The sequence below is a fragment of the Corapipo altera genome, unplaced genomic scaffold (assembly GCF_003945725.1).
Source record: "Corapipo altera isolate COAL_440 unplaced genomic scaffold, ASM394572v1 130480, whole genome shotgun sequence".
In the NCBI taxonomy this organism is placed as follows: Eukaryota; Metazoa; Chordata; class Aves; order Passeriformes; family Pipridae; genus Corapipo; species Corapipo altera.
The window spans coordinates 12,438-35,680 of NW_020885181.1; the positions used below are offsets into that span (position 1 = coordinate 12,438).

General features: G+C 55.6%; 6 protein-coding genes and 2 non-coding genes across 13 annotated transcripts; 4 read left to right on the forward strand and 4 right to left on the reverse strand.

Moving 5' to 3' along the window:
* Positions 1–40: 40 nt before the first annotated feature.
* On the reverse strand, positions 41–2,963 carry LOC113940081 (zinc finger protein 2 homolog). 3 transcript variants are annotated; one of them, XR_003525405.1, is made up of 3 exons: positions 2,931–2,963; positions 368–2,522; positions 41–254 (listed from the first exon to the last, which is right to left on the reverse strand). XR_003525405.1 is itself a non-coding variant. In XM_027631157.1 (2 exons), the coding sequence occupies exon 2, from the start codon at positions 2,505–2,507 to the stop codon at positions 684–686; it is 1,824 nt and encodes a 607-aa protein (XP_027486958.1). In that variant the 5' UTR covers positions 2,508–2,522; positions 2,931–2,963; the 3' UTR covers positions 41–683. The 3 variants fall into 3 exon arrangements, 2 of the variants coding, with proteins under 2 accessions (XP_027486958.1, XP_027486959.1); XM_027631157.1 differs by having other exon boundaries at positions 41–2,522; XM_027631158.1 differs by having other exon boundaries at positions 41–2,515; positions 2,931–2,954.
* LOC113940083 (butyrophilin subfamily 2 member A1-like) lies at positions 2,435–8,167 on the forward strand. 3 transcript variants are annotated; one of them, XM_027631162.1, is made up of 13 exons: positions 2,435–2,539; positions 3,440–3,522; positions 4,193–4,255; positions 4,529–4,798; positions 4,977–5,075; positions 5,272–5,298; positions 5,513–5,539; positions 5,797–5,823; positions 5,965–5,991; positions 6,485–6,511; positions 7,229–7,249; positions 7,372–7,398; positions 7,591–8,167. In XM_027631162.1, the coding sequence occupies exons 3-13, from the start codon at positions 4,195–4,197 to the stop codon at positions 8,082–8,084; spliced, it is 1,107 nt and encodes a 368-aa protein (XP_027486963.1). In that variant the 5' UTR covers positions 2,435–2,539; positions 3,440–3,522; positions 4,193–4,194; the 3' UTR covers positions 8,085–8,167. The 3 variants fall into 3 exon arrangements, with proteins under 3 accessions (XP_027486963.1, XP_027486961.1, XP_027486962.1); XM_027631160.1 differs by having other exon boundaries at positions 2,435–2,531; XM_027631161.1 differs by lacking the exon at positions 2,435–2,539 and adding an exon at positions 3,058–3,276.
* Positions 8,168–8,738: 571 nt separating this feature from the next.
* LOC113940090 (E3 ubiquitin-protein ligase TRIM39-like) lies at positions 8,739–9,526 on the reverse strand. Its single transcript, XM_027631169.1, has one exon. The coding sequence runs from the start codon at positions 9,450–9,452 to the stop codon at positions 8,739–8,741; it is 714 nt and encodes a 237-aa protein (XP_027486970.1). The 5' UTR covers positions 9,453–9,526.
* A 1,118-nt stretch (positions 9,527–10,644) lies between these two features.
* On the reverse strand, positions 10,645–13,739 carry LOC113940093 (butyrophilin subfamily 3 member A2-like). The gene is made up of 7 exons (XM_027631172.1): positions 13,628–13,739; positions 13,254–13,361; positions 12,539–12,886; positions 11,698–11,979; positions 11,328–11,426; positions 11,003–11,029; positions 10,645–10,900 (listed from the first exon to the last, which is right to left on the reverse strand). Exons 1-7 carry the CDS (start codon positions 13,725–13,727, stop codon positions 10,827–10,829), a joined length of 1,038 nt encoding a protein of 345 aa, XP_027486973.1. The 5' UTR covers positions 13,728–13,739; the 3' UTR covers positions 10,645–10,826.
* A 552-nt stretch (positions 13,740–14,291) lies between these two features.
* Positions 14,292–14,364, forward strand: TRNAK-UUU. The gene has a single exon. It is a non-coding gene; the product is annotated as a tRNA-Lys (tRNA).
* Positions 14,365–14,515: 151 nt separating this feature from the next.
* Positions 14,516–14,587, forward strand: TRNAQ-CUG. Its single transcript has one exon. It is a non-coding gene; the product is annotated as a tRNA-Gln (tRNA).
* A 997-nt stretch (positions 14,588–15,584) lies between these two features.
* Positions 15,585–19,824, forward strand: LOC113940088 (very long-chain acyl-CoA synthetase-like). Of its 2 annotated transcripts, XM_027631165.1 has the most exons (10): positions 15,585–16,101; positions 16,454–16,663; positions 16,940–17,098; positions 17,327–17,451; positions 17,668–17,862; positions 18,242–18,332; positions 18,442–18,640; positions 18,742–18,839; positions 19,108–19,238; positions 19,532–19,824. In XM_027631165.1, the coding sequence occupies exons 1-10, from the start codon at positions 15,621–15,623 to the stop codon at positions 19,706–19,708; spliced, it is 1,866 nt and encodes a 621-aa protein (XP_027486966.1). In that variant the 5' UTR covers positions 15,585–15,620; the 3' UTR covers positions 19,709–19,824. The 2 variants fall into 2 exon arrangements, with proteins under 2 accessions (XP_027486966.1, XP_027486968.1); XM_027631167.1 differs by lacking the exons at positions 19,108–19,238; positions 19,532–19,824 and adding an exon at positions 18,985–19,035 and having other exon boundaries at positions 18,742–18,859.
* A 75-nt stretch (positions 19,825–19,899) lies between these two features.
* Positions 19,900–22,481, reverse strand: LOC113940089 (THAP domain-containing protein 7-like). Its single transcript, XM_027631168.1, is given in 6 exon segments — positions 19,900–20,845; positions 21,074–21,214; positions 21,340–21,428; positions 21,430–21,496; positions 21,781–21,860; positions 22,417–22,481. Coding segments are annotated over 5 exon segments (1,047 nt in total). The 5' UTR covers positions 22,417–22,481; the 3' UTR covers positions 19,900–20,175.
* Between the last annotated feature and the right edge of the window lie 762 nt (positions 22,482–23,243).

A 23,243-nucleotide genomic window follows, 5' to 3' on the forward strand; every position in this document is an offset into this window, starting at 1 on the left:
CAAACCCTCCAGGTGTGAAATCAGGTGAGAACACCAATGATGTCATTAATTAACCATCATTTAATTAGCATATGCCCCACCCAGGTGCACCCAGACCCCACCCCCAGCACTACAGGTACCACCCAGGTGGGACAGGTGAGTCCCAGGTGTCCACAGGTGAGACTCAGGTGAGCCTCAAGTGCCCACAGGTGAGACTTAGGTGCCTACAGGTGAGCTGTCCCATCCAAAGGGGGACAAATCCAGGATCAAGGAATCTGGGAAGGAGGATCCAGGTGAGCACCTGCCCAGTCCCAGGTGCACCTGGGGCACCAGGTGTGGCTGTTCCACCCCAAAAATCCAGGTGAGGGCTCAGGTGAGGTGTGCACACCTGGCCTCAGGTGTGTCAGGGGTCCCACAGGTCCTGGGGGCATGTCCAGTGCCACTGATGTCACAGCTCAGGTGTCGTGGTTCAGGTGCTGCAGGTTTTGGGGACCACACCTGTCCAGGTGTGCAGGTCCAGGGTCCGCTCACCTGGGGCTTGGGTGTCACAGTTCAGGTGTTGCTGCTGAAGGTTCTCAGGGTGCACACCTCTCCTGGCTCCCTTCACCTGTCTCTCAGGTGTCCTGACACAGGTCCATCAGCTTTTTGGGGTCCGCACCGGGTTTTTGGGGCGCACACCCGCCCTGGCCACCCCGCCCCGGCGCTCAGGTGTCCCTGTGCACGCGCTGGTGCTGCAGCAGGTTGGAGGGGTGTGCGAAGCCCTTGGCGCACACCCCGCACTTGTAGGGCGTCTCCCCCGTGTGCACCTTCTCGTGCACGCCCAGGTAGGCGAGGTCCTTGAAGAACTTGTGGCAGAAGCTGCACTCGTAGGGCCGGGCCTGGCTGTGCACGCGCCGGTGCTGCAGCAGCAGCGAGGGCCGGGCGAAGGCCTTGCCGCAGGCCTCGCAGCCGTAGGGCCGCTCGCCCGTGTGCGCGCGCTGGTGGATGGCCAGGTAGGACGACTGCTTGAAGGCCTTGCCGCAGGTGCGGCAGGCGAAGGGCCGCTCGCCCGTGTGCACCCGCTCGTGCGACGCCAGCGCGTTGCTCTGCTTGAAGCCCTTGCCGCAGAGGCCGCAGGTGAAGGGCCGGTCCCCGGTGTGCACCCGCTCGTGCACCTTCAGCGAGTGCCCGTAGGTGAACCTCTTGCCGCAGACGCCGCAGGCGTGAGGCTTGTCCTCGCAGTGCTGCCGCCGGTGCAGCTGCAGCGCCGCGCCCGTCGCCAGCTCCTTGCCGCAGTCGCCGCAGCGGAAGGGCTTGTCGGCGCCCAGGTGCGTCAGGGCGTGCCGCTGGCGCTCGTAGGGCGTCTTGAAGCCCTTGGGGCAGCGCGGGCAGGCGAAGGGGCGCTCCCCGCTGTGGATGCGCCGGTGCTCCTGCAGGTTGGAGGAGCGCTTGAAGCGCTTGCCGCACAGGTCGCAGCGGTGCGGCCGCTCCTCGGTGTGCACCAGCCCATGGCTCTTGAAGTCCGAGTGGCGCTTGAAGGTGGCCCCGCACGCCTGGCAGGTGAAGGGCCGTGCCTCGGTGTGCACGACCTCGTGGCTCAGCAGCTCCCACGCCCGCTTGAAGCCCTTGTGGCACACGGGGCACTGGAAGGGCTTCTCGGCCACGATCACCCGCCGGATCTCCAGCGGCGCCGGCGCCTCGCCCGGCGGATCCGCCCACTCCGCCTCGCCCGCGGGGCTCACGGCACCGGCGCCGCCGCGCCCGCCCAGCACCAGCTTGGCCGTGGAGTAGACGCCGCGCTCGTCGATGAGCTGCACGAAGGCCTGGCTGGGCTCACCTGGGCTCAGCTCACCTGGGCCCAGCTCACCTGGGATCAGCTCACCTGGGCCCAGCTCACTTGCGTGGCCCAGCTCGTCTGGGCTCAGCTCACCTGCGTGGCCCAGCTCACCTGGGCTCACCTGGTGGCCCAGCTCACCCGGGCGACCCCACAGCACCTGCAGGTGGTTCCTGTGGGAAGGTCCAGGTTCCTCAGGGCTCTCCAGGTGTTCCTGGCTGGGGCGGGGCCGACGGGGGTTCAGGTATAGGCGAGGCTTCCGCCGGCGCAGGGGAGGGGCTGAGGCCTCACCTGGAGGCCTCACCTGGGCGCAGGAGGCTCCTCCTGGTGCCACCTGAGTGGTCTCCTGGCCTTCATCACCTGGTTCTTCTTCTTCCTCACCTGGTTCTTCATCACCTGGATCCTCATCAAGCTCTTCCTCACCAGGTTCTTCATCAGCTGGTTCTTCAATTTCTTCCTCACCTGGTTCCTCCTCACCTGGTTCATCATCAGGTTCTTCCTCACCAAGTTCTTCCTCCTCACCTGGTTCTTCACCAAGTTCTTCCTTCTCAGCTGGTTCTTCCTCCTCACCTGGTTCCTCCTCCCCTGGTTCCTCTTCCTCACCTGGTTCTTCACCAAGTTCTTCCTCACCTGGTTCTTCCTCCTCCCCTGGAGGCTCCTCCAGGATCCGTCGGGAAAACTGGGGTTCGTGGCCCCTCCCCTGCAACCCCTCCATGGCCACACCTGAAACCCGGGACAGGTGAGAGGGTGAGAGGAGACACAGGGGAGGGGATGGGCCTGGGATTCCCCTGAGCTGGGCTTAGGGACCCCCAGAGTCGGGCTTAGGGACCCCCAGAGCTGGGTTTGGGGATCCTTTTGGGAACCCTCTAGGTCGGGCTTGGGGACCTCCCAGGCTGGGTTTAGGGATACCCTGAGCGGGGTTTGGGGACCTCCTGAGCTGAGGCCCCTGCCAGTTTGTCCCAGTCCCCTGCCAGTCCCCCCCAGTCCTCTCCCAGTATACTCCAGTCCTGTCCCAGTTTCTCCCAATCCCCTCCCAGTCTCTCCCAGTCCCCTCCAATCCCCTCCCAGTCTCTCTCAGTCCCTCCCACTCCCCCCCCAATCCCCTCCCAGTCCATCCCAGTCTCTCCCAGTTTCTGACCCGGCGCCGCCGCCGCCCCCGGAGCCACTTCCGGCCGCGCTCGCGCGCAGTGACGTCACTTCCGGGGACGGGTCCTGGGGCGGGACTGGGAGGGGAATGGGAGGAACTGGGAGGAACTGGGAGGGACTGGGCGGGACTGGGGGAGACTGGGAGGGACTGGGCGGGACTGGGAGGGACTGGGGGACACTGGACCGTACTGGGGTGTACTGAGAAGGCGCTGGGCCCTGCTGGGAGGGACTGGGATGGCGCTGGGAAGGCACTGGGACGCACTGGGAGCGTACTGGGCTGTACTGGTCTGAACTGGGCTGTACTCCTCTGAATCCCAGAAAACTGTCACTCTCCGAAGGTCCCTTTACGCTTCTTTTTCCTCATCCAGGGGGATTTCACCCCAAATCCCACAAATTCCCGCCCATTCCCTCTTCTGTTCCCTCCCACTCTCCTCCCTGGTGACCTTTGGAAAACCAGGAACCGTTTTACCGCTGGAATTTCCGCCCTTTTTGGCTCCAAAGGTCCCAGGAGCCTCCACAGCCTCTGACAGGTTTCAATCCCAAGGGATTTCCTGGAGATCCTGCGGGTGCTGCTGGAAAACCGGGTTGGTTTTTCCTTTTTCCACGCGATTTCCCACCTTTTTCAGGGAATTTTATCCCATTTCCATTTTGTATTTCCCATAAATTCCCGCTTTCTGTTTATTTATAATTCCCGGAGCTCCCAAGTTTTTCCTCTTCCTTCTTTTCCCACGGAATTTCTGTCACTTTCTCTTCCCTTGCATTGCTTTTTCAGCATTTTGGGATTTGCCCTGAAATATTTGGGAATTTTCTTTTATTCCCTCGGGAAACCAAAAGGAATTTTGGCACCGTGATGTTTTGGGGGAGGGGTTGAAAAAGGGCCAAAATGGGAAAAAAATCAAAAAAACCCCTGTAGATAAAAAAACCCCAAAGTTTCCAGAATGGCCTCGTTTTCCTGGGAATTGCTGCTGAGGAAAAGGACGCCCTGCAAAAAGGGAACTCCCAGGAGTTTTCCCTGTTTTCCCTTTTTTCCCCTCCTTTTCCTTTTCCCCCCTTTTTTTCTCCCTTTCCCATTTTTCTCCCTTTCCCCCTTTTTTCCCTTTTCCATTCCCTATAATCCAGGAAAGGAACCCACAGAACAACTTCCAAAAACCAGGAACAGTTTGTTGGAGTAGACCCAGCTGCTCCAGAACTCAGGAGCAGGACCCAATCCCATGGATTTCCCATTCCCACCTGGAATTTTAACTTTCCCCACAGAAATGGGGCCCTGGATCCGGATGATCCCCCTCATCGCGTTCTCCGGACTCCACCCCACAACGGGTAATTTTATGGGATTTCATGGATTTGTTGAGCTTGGAAAAGACCCTGAGGCTCCCCAGGAGAGCTTCTGGAATTCTTTGGGATTTGAGCTTCCAAATTATTCCATCGGGGAACTCAGGGAAGTTAATTTTTGGATTTTGGGGGGGGGGAATTTTTGTCTCCTGATAAATTCCTTGGCTCATTTTGTTTTATTCCCACCTGGTGTGAAGGACCCAGAATCTTCATCCCAATAATTCCAGCTGCCTTGAGCTCCTGTGTCCTGCTCATCCACAGGGAGAATCCATGACCCACTGCTCATCCTGGATGGATTGGAAGACTCCGGAATCCGTCTCAAGTGCCTCTCGGAGCGGCTCTTTTCCGAAGTCAAGGTGTTGTGGATGGATGGGAAAGGCAGGAATATCACCGGGAATCCCCTCAGCACGGACACATCTGGGAATGCCGGGAGCTCCATCGTCCTCAAACCGGGATCTGGGAACGCCGTGTCCTGCAGGATCATTGACAGCCTCGGGAAAACATCCACGGAATCCTCCGTCATCATCACAGGTGAGGGGGGAAAACAGGGATCTGGTGCCGCTTTTCCCAGGAATCCCAATTTTTAGTGGGATAATCAATCAATTCCCGGTCTAGGGATGCAAAATTCCAGGTTTGGGGATCCAAATTCCCTCCACTCCAGGTGTGTCCCCAAAATCTCATATAACGGAGCCCCTGGATTGTTTTCCAGAGAGTTTCTTCCCGACCATCTCCCTCTGGCTCCCGGCTTTTGTGATGATCCTGCTCTTTGGAATATTCCTGGTCCTGGCAGCTGTTTATAAACTCCGGAGTAAGTTCCTTCATTTCCTTCCCTTTCCCTTTTCCCCTGTACCCTTTCTATCCTTTCTTTCCCTTTCCCCCCTTTTTTCCCTTTTCCCATTTTCCTCTTTTTTCCCCTTTTCCCCCCCTTTTTCCCCTTCCCAGGAAAACCTTCCTTGGAATAATCCCGAGTTAACCAACATTCCCCTTTCCCTGTTTTCCCACAGTCAACCAAAAGGTGACGGATCAGGAAAGTGAGTCAAACCATTCATTTAACTAATTAATTAAATTAAACCTCAGGCTTCTAAAAATATAAATAAAACATGAAAATAAATAAATACAAAAAAGAGAAGCAGAAAACAGTCCTTAAAACTGATTTTTAAATTAATTAATTAAAGTTATAATTAAACTTTTAAATTAATTTAAAAATTACTTTTTTTGTGCTCTAAAATGTTCCTCTTTTCCCAGAAAATGCCCAGAAGCAAATTCAGGAGGGTGAGTGGAAAAAAAAAGTGATTTTTTTCTCGACGATTTCTGTCTTCAAATTTCTTTAACAAATTTTAAAAAAAATGAATCAAATCCAGCGAGAAAATCAAATTAAAATTAACCTGAACCCGGGAAATCAGTGACTGTTAAAAAAAACCTGGTGAAATTGTCGGAAAAATGGGAAAAATTCGGTGTATTTTGGGGGAAAAGGGGGTAAAAAAGGGAATAAAATGTGATTTTTAATATTTGAACCCGATTCCTTTCAGACATCGAGGAATTCAAGATGGAGCTGGGTAAGGGCTGAGCTCGGGACTGAGGGTTTGTTAGACTGAGATTATTTGTTAGAGTCATTCTGATGATTTCATAGACTTGGAGGGGGGGGTGGTGTCCTGAATTTCCCTCCCTTTTCCTCATTTTCTCCCTTTGTTTTCCAGAGGAAGTGCAGGAAAAATTCCAGAAGGGTAAAAATTCCTGGATTATTCCTCCAGAATTAATCACATTTTATATAATAATATGTATCATAGGTAGAATTATAATTATTTCAATTATTTAAGAATATAAATTATATTATTATTAATTTATTAATCCTGTTAGCAGTAATTATTGATTTTGTAATTATTAATAATTAATAATTAATTTATGGTTATTAATGATTATATTTATTAATATTAATTATTAATAATATATTTTATATCAAGTCACTAAATATAAAATATATATTTTCATGTATTTTAGATGTATTATAGAATATTTTAAATATATTTTTATATTGTACTTAAAATATAATCTATTTTAATACATTTTAATATATTAAATATGATTTTGTGTATTTTTTTATGTATTGCACATAATTTAAAATATATTTCTATATCTTTTAACCTTTCCATCCCCAAATTCCCAGAATTCCCCTCCTTTCCCCTTCCCAAATCCTGATTTCCTTTTCTTTCCTTGTAGAAAACCAGGAGATGACAACAAAAATCGGTGAGAAAATTCCGCAGCTTGTGGAAATTCGGGAATTTTGGGGTTTTGGGGCTCTGGAAAAAAAAGCACTTTGGGGGAACATTGGGGCCACTTGGAGGGCTGGGGCTGGTGACACACCTGGGACAGATGACATGGGTGACAGGTGACACACCTGGCTCAGGTGTCACAGGTGACAGGTGACACACCTGGGACAGGTGTCACAGGTGACAGGTGACACACCTGGGACAGGTGACATGGGTGACACACCTGGCTCAGGTGTCACAGGTGACAGGTGACACACCTGGGACAGGTGACATGGGTGACACACCTGGTTCAGTTGTCACAGGTGACAGGTGACACACCTGGGACAGGTGACATGGGTGACACACCTGGTTCAGGTGTCACAGGTGACAGGTGACACACCTGGGAGAGGTGACACCAGGTGACAGGTGACACACCTGGGAGGGGTGACACCAGGTGACACACCTGGCTCAGGTGTCACAGGTGACAGGTGACACACCTGGCTCAGGTGTCACAGGTGACAGGTGACACACCTGGGAGGGGTGTCACAGGTGACAGGTGACACACTTGGGACAGGTGTCACAGGTGACAGGTGACACACCTGACTCAGGTGTCACAGGTGACAGGTGACACATCTGGCTCAGGTGTCACAGGTGCCTCACCCGGCCCAGGTGCCCCTTTTCCAGCAGGACGGTGACGGAATTTCTCTCCTTCCAGAACAAATCCAGGCCCAACTGGGTGAGTTGGCCCCAACCCCCAAATTCTCAAACTCCGCCCCCGATTATGCAAAAATCATGCAAATGAGCTGCTGCCGCGGTAATTAATTAATTAGCATTAATTAGTCGTTCATTTCCCTGCAGATTTCAGACGTGCCCAGAGCTATGCGGGTGAGTCAGGGCCTTCCCCTTCCCCTTCCTCTTCCTCCTCTTCCTCCTCTTCCTCTCCTTCTCCTCCTCCATTTTCACATTAAATTATCCACAACCCCCCAAATTTTATATCATTTTCTCCCATTTCCTATCACTTTCCATAACTACTTTTCCCTAATTCCCTGTAAATCCTCGGCTTTCCCCCTTTCCCAGTCCCGCTGACCCTGGATGAGCTCTGCAAACATCCCGAACTCTCCCTCCGGGACCAATCCCGGGTCGTTTCCTGCTCTGCTGCCGAGCAGCTCCACCCCAAACCCGTCGTCCTGGCCAAGGAATCCTTTTCTCAAGGGAAGCACTACTGGGAAGTGGAAGTCGGGGATGGATCCGGCTGGGAGCTGGGGGTGCTGGCTGAGGAAATCCGGGATTCCCTGCGGAACGACGGGATGGCGCTGCCACGGGAGCAGGAGCAGGTTCTCAGCCTCGGCTATTCCCGGGGGGAATTCAGCATTCCCGGGGGCTGGAATTCCGGGCCCTGCCCAGTGCTCGGGGTTTTCCTGGATCAGGAATCCCACAACCTCTCCTTCTTCGATGTGGAAGGGAAGAGTCTCCTGGCATCGCTTCCCTTGAGGTTTTCTGGGAATCTCTTCCCATTTTTCAGCCCCGGCTCCGATGGAAAGGGGTTGGGAATTCGCTCCGTGGGGGGTTAATAATTAAAATAATAAATTATTTAAATATCAATCGATTATCATATTTATAATTGGTGATAATTAATAAATTTGTAGAGGGGATCATAATGTAAAATAATTTCTTGAATAATAAATTAAATTAGAAATTAAAGTTTTCCAATTTTTTTTCTGTTTCCTATCCTAATTATTTTCTCCTCTGGAGAAGAGGATGGAAAACAGGAAATCTCCAAATTCCCAAGGGAATCCCAGATCCAGAGATTCTGCTGGGAATTGCATCCAAGGGAACTCCCACCCCCCTTGTTCGTTCCACCTGATGGAGTCGGGATCAAGCTCCTGCTCCAGGCTCTTCCCACCCAAATTCCAGCACATTTGGGGACCAAATAACCTCTCCTTCCCATCCTTTTCCTGCCAGGAATTCCCCAAGGGGCCCAAACGTCCTAAGAATTCCCAAAACAACATTTCCCTTCAAAAACCTTTTATTCCATTTCTTTTTTTTCCCAGGAAAAACCAGTCCCAGATGGTTTTTTTCCAGGGAAAAACAGTCCCAAATGGGTGTTTTTTCCAGGGAAAACCAGTCCCTTGCCCCCTCCTTTCCCTCTTTTTTCCCTCCCACACCTTCACGTTCCTTCTCATTCCCATTTCCATCATTTTCTCCCCCCTTTCCCCAATCCCTGCTCAAAGTCCCTTTAGTGGGACCGGGATCGGCACCGGGCGGATCCTGATCCCTTCCCCCTGGGACACAAACGGGAAGAACATTCCCTGGGAATTCCCTGTGGTGCTCAGACCCAGCCTCTCCAGGAGCTCCGCAGTCTCCACGTCGTAGAATTCCAGGCATTCCCAATCCAGGTCCAGGAAGACGCCGAGGGCGGAGCCGCTCCAGCGGAGCTTCCCGAGCCCACGGGCTCCGGCGCTGGAGAAAAGCTCTCCCTGGGATCGGCGCAGAGCCCAGGAATCCTGGCTGGGAATGGGCCGGGCCTCGCATCCCGCGTTCTCCCGCAGCACTCCCAGCGCCCAGTCCTGCTCCCGGCCCAGCTCCAGCTCCCAGTAGTGCTTCCCGCTTCCAAAGCCTTCCCGCCCCACGCGCACCGGGAATGTGGGAGCGGACGCGTCGCCCTCCCCGCTCGGGAGCTCCAGGATCCGCTCCAGGGCATTCCAGGCCACGGGAACTGCGGGAAAGCAGGAGGAGAAGCCAGGGAATCCGTGAATCCCTGAATTCCCAAGTCCCTGAATCCCAGAATCCTCAAATCCCAGAATTCCCAAATCCCTGGATCCCTGAGTGGCTGAGGTTGGAAAGGCCCCCAAGGCCCCTCCCCGGATCTCTCCCATCCTAGGATTTCCCAGGACACAAATCCCTCTCCCTTTTCCCATCCATCCTCTCGGGAATTGCATCCTGATCCCATCCCGGCCTTGGACACCTTCCAAGACTCCCTTTTCCCACCATTCCCAACATCCCCATCCCTTCTCCATTCCTGCCATCCAAGGCACATTCCTATTTTTCCAGCTCACCTGCGTGGCTCCGGGCTTCCCAGAAATCTATGGAAAAACAACAGACATCACTGAATTCCAGGTTTTTTGGTGGAATTTGATCCTCCCTGGACTGGGAAAACCCTTTGGATCTCCCAAAAATCGCAATTAACCCCCAATCCCAGGAATTTCCACAATCCCAACTTTTTTACTCACCCAGCTCTGCCTTCAGTCGACCTGCAAAGAAAAAATATTCCAGGCATTTTTGTTTGGATTTCCGATTTTTCCCAGTTTTCCCAATTTTTTTCCAGTTTTTCCCATTTTTTCCATTCTTTCCTCAATTTCTCCCAGCTTTCCCAATGGGAACAACTCCTGGGAGTGGAAAACAAGGATATTCCTCCCCATAAATTTATATTTCACTGCATTCATTAACTATAAATCCAGGGAAAACATGGATATTAACAGGAATTCTCATCCTGTTGTTTCTAAAGATGACCCAGAGGCACATTGTTATGTAAATTTATGCAAATTTATGCAAATCCATTCCCTTACCAAAGCGTTTCTTGAAGTGGATCTTGGCTGGAAAAAAAAAAAAAAGAGCAGAAATTGAGGGAGGGGAAAATTCCAGGGGAATAAAAAGGAAAATATCCATGGGAAAAACATTGGAATTACGCCAGTTATTCCTTCTGGGAATTCTGTTAAATTCCAGGATTGAGGGAATTGCAGGTTTTTGCTAAAAAGGTGGAAAAGAGGAAGGAGAAGAAAAAGTTTTGATCCCGTAAAAAGTCCCAGTGGAATTTGGTGGAAGATTTGGGCTGGGATTCCAGAGTCTTTTCCTGCCAAAGTGATTCCATGAAATTGCAAGGAAGAGGAAAAAGCTGTGGCTGGATCAGGGGTTAATTAATCACTTTTAATTAAGATGAACTTGATTAAACCGAGGATTGTTTTCCCAGGGAATATTTTATGGGAATGGGATTTACCTGCTCTTTTCTTGGCTTTCTCTCCGTCTGGAGATTCCGGATGTGGAATCAAGGGAATAATTGGGAATAACGTTAATATTTAATAATAGATATTGTTAATATTTGTTAATATCTATTATTAGTGTTGTTCTGTAGGTGCCTCTCCCAGAGTTAGAGGGGAGGGGAAAGGGAAAAGGGGGAAAAGGGAAAAGGGAAAGTTTGGGGAGCGAAGGGAAAGGAAAAGGGAATCTCTTACCCAACAGTGACTTCACCTTCTTTTTTTCTGGAAAAGAGAGGACACGGAATTTTGGTTCCCAAAATTCCCAATTTGGGAACTTTCCTAATATTTGACATGGGACATTTCCCGTTTCCTGAGGGATTTTTTACCTTCTTCCCTTTCCATCTTCACTTTCACTGAAAAACAAGGGAAATTCATCCAAAATAGCCATAATAAATACAAATAATATAATTAATATAATTAATATAAATAATTCACCTTAATTCCTCATCACTCACCTGCACTGGCATTTTTCCTGTGGCTCCCTGGTTAAAAAAAGGGGGAAAAAAGCCTTTTTATTCCATGTTTTTTTGCACAGAAAAGAGCTCCAAGTCATCATCTGGGATTTAATCCCATCAGGAACACCCTTGGGTTGATTTCCCAAGGAATTCTGGGACACAGAGTCAGGAATTCCCCACCTTTTTTGGGCTCCAATTCCAGAATTTGGTCACTCCGTTAATTTTTTAATTTGATTTTTTTGCTGTTTTTATTTTACCCACATTCCCCTCAGGAATTATTTTTATTCCAGGGGATTTTTTCCCCCGGGATTTTCCCAACACTTACTCCTCAGGAGGCAAAACAGAGTGGAAATCAGGAGCAGGTTGAAGCCCAAAAGCACCAGGAAACCGCTCAGCCAGGAGGAGATGGAAGGGAGGAAAATATCTGGGAAAAGGAGCGACACTCCATCAATTATTTTATATTAATGATTTTCAAAGTCTATTAATAATTAGAGAGTTTTATTTTGGACTCGAGGGTTGCATATTAATTATTAAATATTAAGTATAAATTAAATTATTAAATATTAGGGTTAAATTAAGGATTAAACATTCCACTGTCGATTTAGGGAGCAAATATCGTACCAGGGGGACCAGGGGATTTCTCCCAGCACGGATCCCGGGAACGGAGCCGATGCCAGGGGTGATTCCAGACCCACCTGAGATGCGGATCCGGGATTCCCTGGTGACGTTGAGCCGGGGGTTGATGATCCTGCAGGAAACTTCCAGGTCGGACCCGGGCGGGAGGGTCAGGGGAGCGTCGACACGGAACAGCCCCGACGGCTCCGGCGTCGTCCTGGGGCTGGGAAATCCCTTCCGGACCTTTCCTTGGCCATCCAGCCAAAGAATTTCGGGATTCGGGAACCAGCCGGAGGCTCGGCAGGAGAGGCTGAGGTCCCTTTTCCGGGACCTCACGACAATGGTGGGAATGTCACCGATGGCTGCGGAAAAACGGGGGGGTTTCCATTCCAAACAGCGGGAAATTGGGGTTTTGGGGGAGTTGGTTTTCCTTGGAAAAGGGTTTTAAGGGTTTGAAGGTGTTGGAAGGTTTTTTCCCTGGATTTAACGAGGGATGGGAGGGAATTAAAGGGGAAGGAATGCAAGGGATTCCAAGGGAATGAGGGATTCCAGGGAGAATCTGGGAGAGGGAGGGGGGAGGTTGGTTTAGGAGGAAGTCGGGAGTGGGATTTGCCAGGATTTGGGAAAATGTGGGAATTAAAAGTACAATATTATATATTTATACATTATATAGTTATAAAGTGTATATTGTACACTATGTATTTATATATTATGTATTATATATCTACGACATCATATTTATAGAAAAAATATACAACACAAAAATATCAAATATAAAAAATAAAAACCATAGAACATAAAAATATAAAATATAAAAATTTATTTCAAATGCATAAAAATGCACCAAAATAAAATAACCATTAAAATTTTGCCCCATTTTTTTTTTTTTGAAAAGGAATAAAAAGATCCCAGAATTCCCACCTGCCACTTCCAGCTCCACCGACACCTCCCGGGACACGTCCTGGGCTGACACGTGGCAGGTGTAGGACCCCTGGTCGGAGATCCTGACGTTCCTCAATCCCAGGGACACATTCCCGGCCCAGAATTCCCTGGGGAAAAACTCCCCCCGGCCCCGGAACCTCCCGTCCCACTCCTCCTCTCGGCTCTTCCCATCGAAACTGCCCACGGGGATCCTTCGGGGACCGTCGTGGAATTCCCAGCGGACGGAGAAAACCTCGGGAATGGGGTCCTGGGTCACCCGGCAGGGCAGGACAACCCGCTCCCCGATGATCCCGACGACGGGAATTCCGGGAGAACTCACAGACCGACCTGTTTCGGGACAAAATGGGGGTTTGTTCCCGGTTATCCGCGTCGGGTTTTCATGGAATTACGTTGGGCAGCCAACAGAACCACGTCAGCGGGAGAGGAATCCGGAGGAGAACTGGGAAGACAACACAGAACACTCGTGGGATTTGACATTCCTGGATTTATCCTGCAGTGTTTCGAACCTTGGATCATTTTGGTTGGAAAAATCATGGAAAAATGGGGGGGAAAGCGATTCCCTGGGGAGCCTCTTCCAGCCTCGATCACCCTCTGGATAAAGAAGCTTTTCCAAGGTTTTTGAAGGAATTTCAGCAGAAATCGGGTGTTTTACAGAAATACATCCCAAATATATCCCAAATGGAATTGTCTTCACCTGTGGCCAGGTGGGATCCGTGCTGGAATGTCAGGACTGGGAGCAACGTCAACCACCAGACCCCGGAATCCATCGATGTCCCGGAATCTCCCGGAATTCCTTCGGCCCCTGCACACATTCCACGGAAAACAACAAGAGAATCGAGGGATGAAATAACAGGGAAAAATATCTGGGAATTTATGGATGGAGGGATTGGGGTTCTCAAGGAAAAGAAGGTCCCGAGTGTTTTATTTTATTCCATTTATTCCACTTAAAAAATCAATTTATTCCAGTTAAAAAATATCAATTTACTCCCAATAAAAAAATCAACTTATTCCAGATGAATCAATTTCTAGAAGTGAATTCATGGATTTTTCCAACCAGGAATTTCTTACCGGAGCAGGAAGGACCAGAAGGTTCCTCTGGAGTCGGGTCGGGAAGAACTTTGTCCCCAGATTTTATATTTTTATGGCCCCTGAAAGTCCTGATTTGCATTTTCCAAAAGGGTTGGACCTTGAAAAAGGGAAGTGGGAATTCTATAATAGATTAGGGTTATATTCTATATATTATAATACATTATATATTATGTATTGTATTAGAGTATATATTGTATTAGAGTATATATTAAACTATAAATGATGTATAGTATCTAATATAATAATATATTAAATATATCCTGTTATATTATTCTATTAGTTATTATCATAAATATAATAATAAAATAACATATAAAATATATTAGGGTTATCTTTTATCTATACATTATATATTATGTTATGTATTGTGCTAGAGTATATATTATACTATAAATTATATATAATATCGAATATAATCAGATATTCACTATACATTATTTATTATTATTATTTATTAGAATAATAAATAATTGTATTTTGCAACACGCCCCGAAATCCCTCCCCCGGCACAATCCCAGAGGAATCATTCCCCCCGGAATGATTTCTGCCCAAAACTCCGGGATTTCTCCCGGAGCCTCCAGGATTTTGCCCAAAACTCCGGGATTTCAGCCCAAAGTGCCGCCGGCGGCCGCCCCCTGCAGGAGCCCGGATAGCTCAGTCGGTAGAGCATCAGACTTTTAATCTGAGGGTCCAGGGTTCAAGTCCCTGTTCGGGCGACTCTTCCTTTTCCGCTCCCGCCGCATCCCGGGGGTCCCATCCCCGTTTTCCCCCCTCCTCTCCCGGGGGGAACAACCGCGGGGTCTCTTTTTCGTGGCGGAGGGAGCGGCGCGGAGGGCTCTGGGGCGGGCGGAGGGGGCGGCGCGAGGCGGTCCCATGGTGTAATGGTGAGCACTCTGGACTCTGAATCCAGCGATCCGAGTTCGAATCTCGGTGGGACCTCACCCTCTTTTTGGGTTCCCCCCCCCTCCATGTACGGGCGGGGGGGTCGCGGCTCGTTTGTGCCCCCCCGTGTCCTGTCGTAGGGGCGGGGGGCAAGAGGGGGGTCCTGGCTCCTTGTGGCGTTTGGGAAGCGCAGGGGGCACTCGCCTGGGGACTCCGTGCGCCGAGTGTGTCACGCACGTGGGTGTGGCGGCACCACTGCTCTTCCCCCTTTTGGGATCGGGGTGTGACGCCTCAAAAGGGACCTCGTGTGACCCTACTCTGGGGTCTGTGTGTGACGTCCCACCTGTGACGCCCCCCGGGGGACCTCGTGCGACCCCACAGATGCTTCGGGGGACTGAGTGTGACATCCCACGTGTGACTGTCCCACCCCCTCAGCAGAGAGACCCGAGTGGCCAGGACAGACAGACTGAGGGACAGACAGACAGAGGAACATTTGGGGGGGGCAGAGGTTGGACAGAGGGACCGGAGGGAGATGGAGGGACAGAGGGACTGGAGAGAGACGGAGGGGACAGAGGGACAGGAGGGAGGCTGAGGGGACAGAAGGGGGTCAAAGGGGACAGAGGGACAGGAGGAGACAGACGGACAGAGGGACAGGAGGAGACAGAGGGACAGAGGGACAGGAGGAGACAGAGGGACAGAGGGTCAGGAGGGGGACAGGAGCCAGACCGAGGGACAGGAGGGGGCAAAGAGGACCGAAGCCGGACAGAGGGACAAGAAGGGGACAGGAGGGGGACAGAGGGGGCAGAGGGACAGCTGTGGGGACAGACAGAGGGACAGAGGGACAGAGGGACAGAGGGACAGAGCCCGCGGGGCCACAGGCAGCGGAGCCACACCCCGGGACAGGGAACGCGAAAACTGGAAGAGAGAGAGGTAAAAACAAACAAGCCCAGGCACAAAAGAGGAAGGAGGGAGCGCAAAGCAAAGCAAATAAATCCCGAGGAGCAACGAACTCCCGGCCCCTCCGGGGCCAAAGGTGCGCCCGGCCCGGCCCCGCGGACCTTTGGCCACTGCCGGCCACCCCTCAGTGGCCATGGCGGTGCTGCTGGGGCTGCTCCCGGCCGCGCTGGCCGGGCTGGCCCTGCTCGCCGCGCTGCTCGCCCCGCCGTTCCTCTGGGACGACCTGGTGGCTTTTGTCACCATGGCCAGGTCGGCGCTGCGCTGCCGCCGCCGCTTCGCCCGCAGCCCCCCCGAGACCCTCCTGGACGTGTTCCTGCTCCACGCGCGGAGGCGGCCGCACCAGCCGCTGCTCCGCTTCCAGGACGAGCTTTACACCTACAAGGACGTGGATCTCAGGAGCAACCGGGCGGCCTGGGCGCTGCAGCGGCGCCTGGGGCTCAGCCCCGGCGCCACGGTGGCCGTGTTCCTGCCCAACTCGCCCACCTACCTGTGGACGTGGCTGGCGCTGGCCAAGCTGGGCTGTGCCATGGCTTGTGTGAACACCAACGCGCGGGGACGGGCGCTGCGGCACGCGTTGGAGGCCGCCGGGGCCACCCAGGTGCTCGCCAGCCCCGGTGAGAGGGGATGGAGGGGATGCTGGGGGGGCTACAGGGACACGGGGGGATGTGGTCACCAAGGTTACCCTGGTCCTCGCCAGCCCTGATCTCAACCAGCCTCGCCAGCCCCAGTGTCCACACGTGTGTCAGGGTCTGTACCTGTGTCCACACGTGTGTCAGGGTGTACACGCCTGTGACTGTGCGTGGGTTTGTGCGTGTGCCCATTTTGAGGTCCCTCAGGTGCCCATTTTGGGGTCCCTCAGGTGTCCATTTGGGGTCCCTCCTGTCCCCCCAGCCCCTGCCCCCCGTGCCCCCCAGTGCCCCCCCATGACCCGCCGTGTCCCCGTCGTGTCCCCCCCATGTCCCCCAGAGCTCCAGGTGGCCGTGGAGGAGGTTCTCCCGGACCTGCAGCGCTCCGGGATCCACGTGTTTTACCTGAGCGCCTCGTCACCCACCCCGGGGGTCCCGGCCCTGCTCCCCGACATCGAGGCGGCCCCTGCAGACCCTCTGCCCGCCCAGCACCGCGCTGGCATCACCGCCACCTCCAAGGCCATGTACATCTACACCTCTGGCACTACTGGTGAGCGGGAGCTGGGAACAGCCGGGATCCAGAGCTGGGGGACACGGGGGAGGGGGGGGGGGGGAAGAGGAGGGTTAGGAATGTCGGAGGGGTCTCTTGTGGGGTCTTTCTCCAGCCGTGAGCGTGGTGGGTCCACCTGGGGCAGGAGTGGCCCTTTGGGATGTTTGGGGTCAGTTGGAAGTGTCTGGGGTCAGCAGGAGATGTTTGGGGTCAGTTGATGATATCTGGGGTCAGTTTGGGTAATTTGGGGTCACCCATCCATTTTTGGGTCCCCAGGGCTCCCCAAGGCCGCGGTGGTGACGGAGCTGAAGCTGATGATGGTCGCCAGCCTGGGCTGCATGTGCGGGCTGCGCCGCGACGACGTCGTGTACACGACGCTGCCCCTCTACCACTCGGCCGGGCTGCTCGTCGGCCTCGGCGGCTGCCTCAACATCGGTGCGGGAGAGCCCAGCCCACGGGACGAGGGAGGGAGGGAGGGAGGGAGGGATAAAGAGAGGGAGGGAGGAATGGATGGAGGGAGGGAGGGATGGATGGATGGGTGGATCAATGGATGGACAGATGGGTGGACGGACAGACGGAGGGAGGATGGATGGACGGCTGGGTGAGTGGACGAAGGGAAAAGCGGGGAGGGAGGGGGTCACCCCCCCGGCTGTGCCCCCCCAGGAGCCACGTGTGTCCTGAGGAGCAAGTTCTCGGCCTCCCAGTTCTGGGCCGACTGTCGGCGGTACAACGTCACCGTCATCCAGTACGTGGGGGAGCTCATGCGCTACCTGTGCAACACGCCCCCGGTGAGCCCCAACTGCCCCAAACTGCCCCAAAACTACCCCAAAACTGCCCCAAAACTACCCAAAAACTGCCCTTAAACTACCCCCAACACTGCCTCAAAAACTGCCCAAAAACTGCCCAAGACTGCCACAAAAACTGCCACAAAACTGCCCCAAAAACTGCCCCCAAAAACTGCCCCAAGCCCGCCCCAAACCCACCCAAACCCCCGTCCCCCCCAGCGCCCTGACGACCGGGAGCACGGGGTGCGCATGGCCCTGGGCAACGGGATGAGGGCGGAGGTGTGGAAGGAATTCCTGCGGCGCTTCGGGCCCGTGTCCATCCGGGAATTCTATGGGGCCACCGAGGGCAACGCTGGCTTGATCAACTACACCGGCAAGGTCGGGGCTGTGGGCAGGGCCAACGTGTTCCTCAAGGTAAGAACTGGGGAGGTTTGGGGCCAACAGGGGGTGTTTGGGGTCAGTTGGGGGGGTTTGGGGTAAATTGGAGATGTTTGGGCCTTATTTAAATAAGATTTAGACTGAAAGATTTAAACCAAAATTTAGACCTAAAGATTTAGAATTACAGGTTTAAAGATTTGGACTTCTAGACTCAAAGACTTAGACTGACTCAGGGATTTAGACTGACTCAAAGATTCAGACTTAGACATTTCCAATCCAGCCTGGTCGAACCCAAGCAGTTTTTAACCTCCAGGATGTTGGGATTGCAGGGGGAGGGGAAAGGCCCAATCCCAGCAGGCCCAACCTGGCCCCCCCCAGGTTTTAATCCCGGGTTTTTCTCCCTGTGCGCCCCCAGTTCTTCACACCCTTCGAGCTGATCAAGTACGATGTGGCTGCAGAAAAGCCTGTGAGGGATGAGCGCGGGCTCTGCATCCCCCTCGGGCCCGGTAAGAGCCGGGCCTTGCAGGGAGGCCACCAAAACCACCCCTTGGTCCTCCTCGTGGCCACCAAAACGCCCCTCGGGCAGCCTAAACCCCCCCCCCGACCCCCTCCCAGGCGAGACGGGGCTGCTGGTGGTGAAGATCACGCGGCACGCGCCGTTCCACGGCTACGCCGGCGACGCCCGCAAGACGGAGCAGAAGGTCCTGCGGGACGTCCTGGCCAAGGGCGACGCCTTCTTCAACAGCGGCGACCTGCTGCTCATGGACCACCAGGGCTTCCTCTACTTCCAGGACCGCGTCGGGGACACCTTCCGGTAATTCCGGCCCGCGCGTCCCGGCCGTGGGCGCCGGCCCGAGCGCTCGGCTCACGGCGCTGCCCCCTCCTCCTCCTCTCCCTCCTCCTCCTCCCGCCCAGGTGGAAAGGGGAGAACGTGGCCACGACGGAGGTGGAGGCCACGCTGGCCACGGTTGAGTTCATCCAGGAGGTCAACGTCTACGGCGTGGCCGTGCCCGGTGAGTCCGGGGAGGACACCGGGGAGGGTGAAACGGGGCTTGGTGGCCCAAACTGAACGTCCAGGGTTGTTTTGGGGCACAAAACAACCCCCGAGGAGCCACCAAGAGCAGCAAAACAGGGGTTGGTTGCCCAGTTTGAAAGACATGGTTGCCCCAGGTGGCCCCAAGTGGCCCCAGGTGACCCAGGTGGCCCCAGGTGACTCAGGTGGCTCCGGGAGGACTCAAAGTAGCCACAGTGGCCCCCGGTGACCCCCGGTGCTGCCTGCAGGGTGTGAGGGCCGCTGTGGCATGGCCGCCGTGCGCCTCAAGGACGGGGCCACCTTCGACGGGGACACCCTGTACGCCTTCACGCGGGACACGCTGCCCTCCTACGCTGCCCCTCGCTTTGTCAGGATCCAGGTCAGTGGGACACGCCCGGCCCAGGTGTGGGGGGCTCCGGGAGGGCTCCGGGGGGGCTCCAGGGGCTTGGGACTGGGGGGGTTTGGCCTTGGGAGGAGGGTGATCCATCAGCACCAGCGCCCGGTTCCAATCACAGCACGGTGGAACCAGGGAATGGTTGGGTTGGGGTTGGGAGGGGCCTTCAGGCTCATCTGTTTCCAAGGGGGGTCACCCTGTGCCAAGGGGGGGATCAACCCCCGCCGGCACCCGGACACGGCCCCGGGACCCCCCTTCCCAACACCCCTCGTCCCCAGGACGCCCTGGAGATCACGGGCACCTTCAAACAGTCCAAGAGCAACCTGGTCCGGGAGGGCTTCGACCCCCAGCTGGTCCGGGATCCGCTGTTCTTCCGCGACGATTCCCGGCGATCCTACGTCCCGCTGACCCCGGACACCTTCGCTGCCATCCAGGACATGAGGCTCAGTCTGTAGCGGCCTCGGGCTAATTAACGAGGCTAATTAGGGGCTAATCAGGCACTGTGGGCTGGGCTGGGGGGTTATCCTGGCTCGGCCTGTCTGTGACGTGGAAATTAAACCCTTAATTCCCACTTTTTTTTTGGGTGCCATGCCAGCCCCTCCCCACCCTCACAGGGTAGGATTCCTTCCCCATATCCCACCTAAATCTCCCCATTCTCAGCGGGAAGCCCTTCCCTGTGTCCTGTCACTCCAAACCCTTCCCTGTCCCAACTCCTGGTGGCACCTGGAATTCCACTCTCCGCCCTCACCGGGAAGACTTTCCACCTGAAATTCCTCCTGGGAACTCCTAAAAGCTCCCAGAAATTCACATAAATCCCCATAAATTCCCAGAAGTCTCCCCAAACTCGCAGAAATCTCCACAAACTCCACATGGAAAACGTGAAATCTTTATTTACAGCCCCCCCACCCCCGGTGCCCAGGACTCACCTCCCCCTGTCCCCCACCGGCTCCACCTCCCCCTTGACTGGGGGGTCCCTGGGGCTCCTCCGGGGCTCCGGAACACCCCCCGTGTCCCTCTGGAGCTCTGGGACCCCCCGTGTGTCCCTCTGGAGCTCCGGAATCCCCTGTGTGTCCCTCTGGAGCTCCGGGATATCCCACGTGTCCCTCTGGAGCTCTGGGATCCCCCGCATGTCCCTCTGGAGCTCCGGAATCCCCCGTGTGTCCCTCTGGAGCTCGGCCAGGCGCTGCCGGAGCCGCTGCTCCCGCCGCTTCCCCGCCTGGAGCTGCCTCTGGGCCTTGCTGAGGGCGTCGAGCGCGGTCTCGGCGCGGCGCTTCCAGAGCAGGGCGGAGCCCACCTGGTAGCTGTGCTCGCTCTGGATGTAGGAGCCGGCGCGGGGCGGCAGCCGGGCCATGAACAGCGATGGTGACGGTGGGCCGGGCGGGCCGGGGGGTCCCGCGGGCGCCGGGGGGGCCCCCTCGGGCAGGGCCGGAGCCGCCGCGGCCTCGGCGTCGCCCGTGGCCACCAGAAGGGTCTCTGGTGGCGGCACCGGGAGCCCGCCCTGGGCGGCGGCCGGGGGGGATTTGGAGTCCGGGGGGAAGCAGGAGAGGGAGGGGGGGAACGGGGGGGCCGGGGGCGTCGGGGGAGGGTCCTGCCTGTGGGGAGAAGAGAGAGAGGGGGATACGTTATCCCCAGATACGGCCCCGGGAGCGCCCGGAGAGCCCTGGGGGTGGGAGAGGGCAGGGGGAGGCCAGTGGGGAAGGTGGGGGGTCCTGGGGGTGGGAGAGGTGAGTTGGGAAGGGGGAGGGTCCCAGCTGTGTTGGGAATAAACAGGGCAGTCCCATCACCCCCGATCCCTCCCCTCAAACCTCCCCCAGACTCACTTCCACTTCCTGGGGGTCCGCAGGGGCTTTGGGGGGTCGCTGTCGGGCGGGGGGGGCTTCGGCTTAGGGTTCCTGGGGGGCCGGGGGGGGCCTGGGGCGAACACGGTGGGCACGGCCCCCTCCTTGAGCCGGTGGTAACCACTGGGGGGGGAGAGAAATGGGGGGTCAGGAGGGTCCTCGAGGCCTGTAGCCCCCTACCTCGGAGCAGTGGCTCTCAAAGTGCCGGGAGCAGCCCCCAGATTCACCTGTAGCCCCCTCAGACTCACCTGTAGCCCACTACCTCGAAGCAGTGGCTCTCGAAGTGCTGGGAGCAGAAATAGATGTATTTGGAGGAGGGGTCCCAGCGCCCCCCCCCCCGAGGGGTCCCGGCGCCGGCTGTTCTCCAGCCACTGCACACGGCGGGGGTCGTCCCTGCGTGGCAACCTGGGGGGCACGGGGACATGGGGGGGGACATGGGGGGGGTCACAGGTCATGGTGGGACCCCAAATTGCCCCCCCCAGCCCATTTTGTGCTGAAGGGCTGAACCCCCCCCATCAAGCCCAGCAATGGAACGGTCCAGGTGGGGCCATTAAAGCGGACGGGGCTGAACCATCCCCAGAATGGGGGGGAGACTGCAAAGGAGACCCCCTTGCTGAGCGGGAGGGGGTCCCTGGGGGCTCTCTCATCCCCCCGGGGGGGTCCCTGGGGGTCCCTGGGGTGTCACGCACCGGTGGAAGGAGATGCCCCTGCCACGGGTGTCGCGGGTGTCGCGGGTGCAGCAGCCGGAGGCGGAGCAGTGCCGGGGCATCTGAGGGGGGAGAGGGAGGGGACAGGGCTGAGACGACCCCCGCCACCCATCCCATCCCCCCTGAGCCCCCCACCCACCCAGACACCCCCCAAACCCTCGGGGTTTAACCCAGAGACCCCCCAGGGAACCCCAACTTCCCCCCAGGGGCCCCTCAGGCCCCACAGAGACCCCCAAGGTGCCCCCTCCAGTGACCCCCCACCTGTCCCTGTCCCCAAAGACCCCCTGGGATTCCCAACCCCTCCCCAGGGGTGTTTCTTTCTCCCCGGGAGGGTCCCTGGGGGTTATAGATCTGTACAGGCACCTTATAGAGGCCCCACCCTACAGCGCCCTATAGATCCTTATAGGCACCCTAAAGCCCTCTCTAGTGGACCCCACAGACCCCTACAGGCACCTTACAGCCCCCCCAACGGACCCTATAGATCTCCGTGGGCACCTTATGGACCCTACAGACACCCAGAGGCACCTTATAGTGCCTTCCATGGAACCCATAGACCCCTATAGACCCCAAAACCCCCCAAATCCCCCCCAAAATCCCCCCCCCCCCCCCCGTTCCTACCTCGGCGCTCCCATCCCGCCGCCGCCACCGCCGCCGAACTCTCGCGAGGGCCGCGGCTCTCGCGAGAACAACTCCCCGCTCCACCCAGCAACGCCTCCCTGGGCCCCGCCTCCCACTTCGTTGATTGGTTGGTGCTTAGCAACGAGCCGCGCCCTCCGCCTGTCCGTATTTGCATGCCGCGTTCTGATTGGACAGACGAGACGCGCCCCCGCCCTATTAGCATTTAAGCCACGCCTTTCCTGGCTCCTTAGCCATGCGAGCCACGCCCTTCTCAGCTCATTAGCCATGCAGGCCACGCCCCTCCCGCGGGGTTTGGGGGAGTTGGGAGCTTTTGGGGGATTTTGGCGAGTTCTGGGGGGTTTTGGGGGCGTTTGGGCGGCTTTTGGGGGCCTTGGGGGTTTTTAGCGCCCCCAATTGAGTAAAGAGGGCTTTGAGGTCCCCCCAGCTGGTTTGGGGAGGGATTTAACACCCCCCGATTGGGCTAAGGAAGATTTTGGGGTTCCCCCCCTCCCCCTCCTCGGTTTTTGGGTTATTTCAACGCCCCCTCCCCCACGACCCCCACTCAGGACCGAGACCCCCATGAAGACACTTTAATGAATTTGGGGTCCCCCCCTCAAAAAAATCAAGGGGGGGGGGGGGGCTCTGGAGCAGCTTTTGGGGTCCCCTTGAGGGAGGTCAAAGGGGGGTCAAGGGGGGATTCCAGGGAGGGGTTTAATAGGGAGGTTCAAGGGGGGATTCGAGGGGAGGGGTTTTGAGGGGGCATTCAAGGGGGGTCTCAAGGGGGGGGTTCGAGGGGCTCCCGCAGCGCTGGGGGCGGGTCCGAGCCC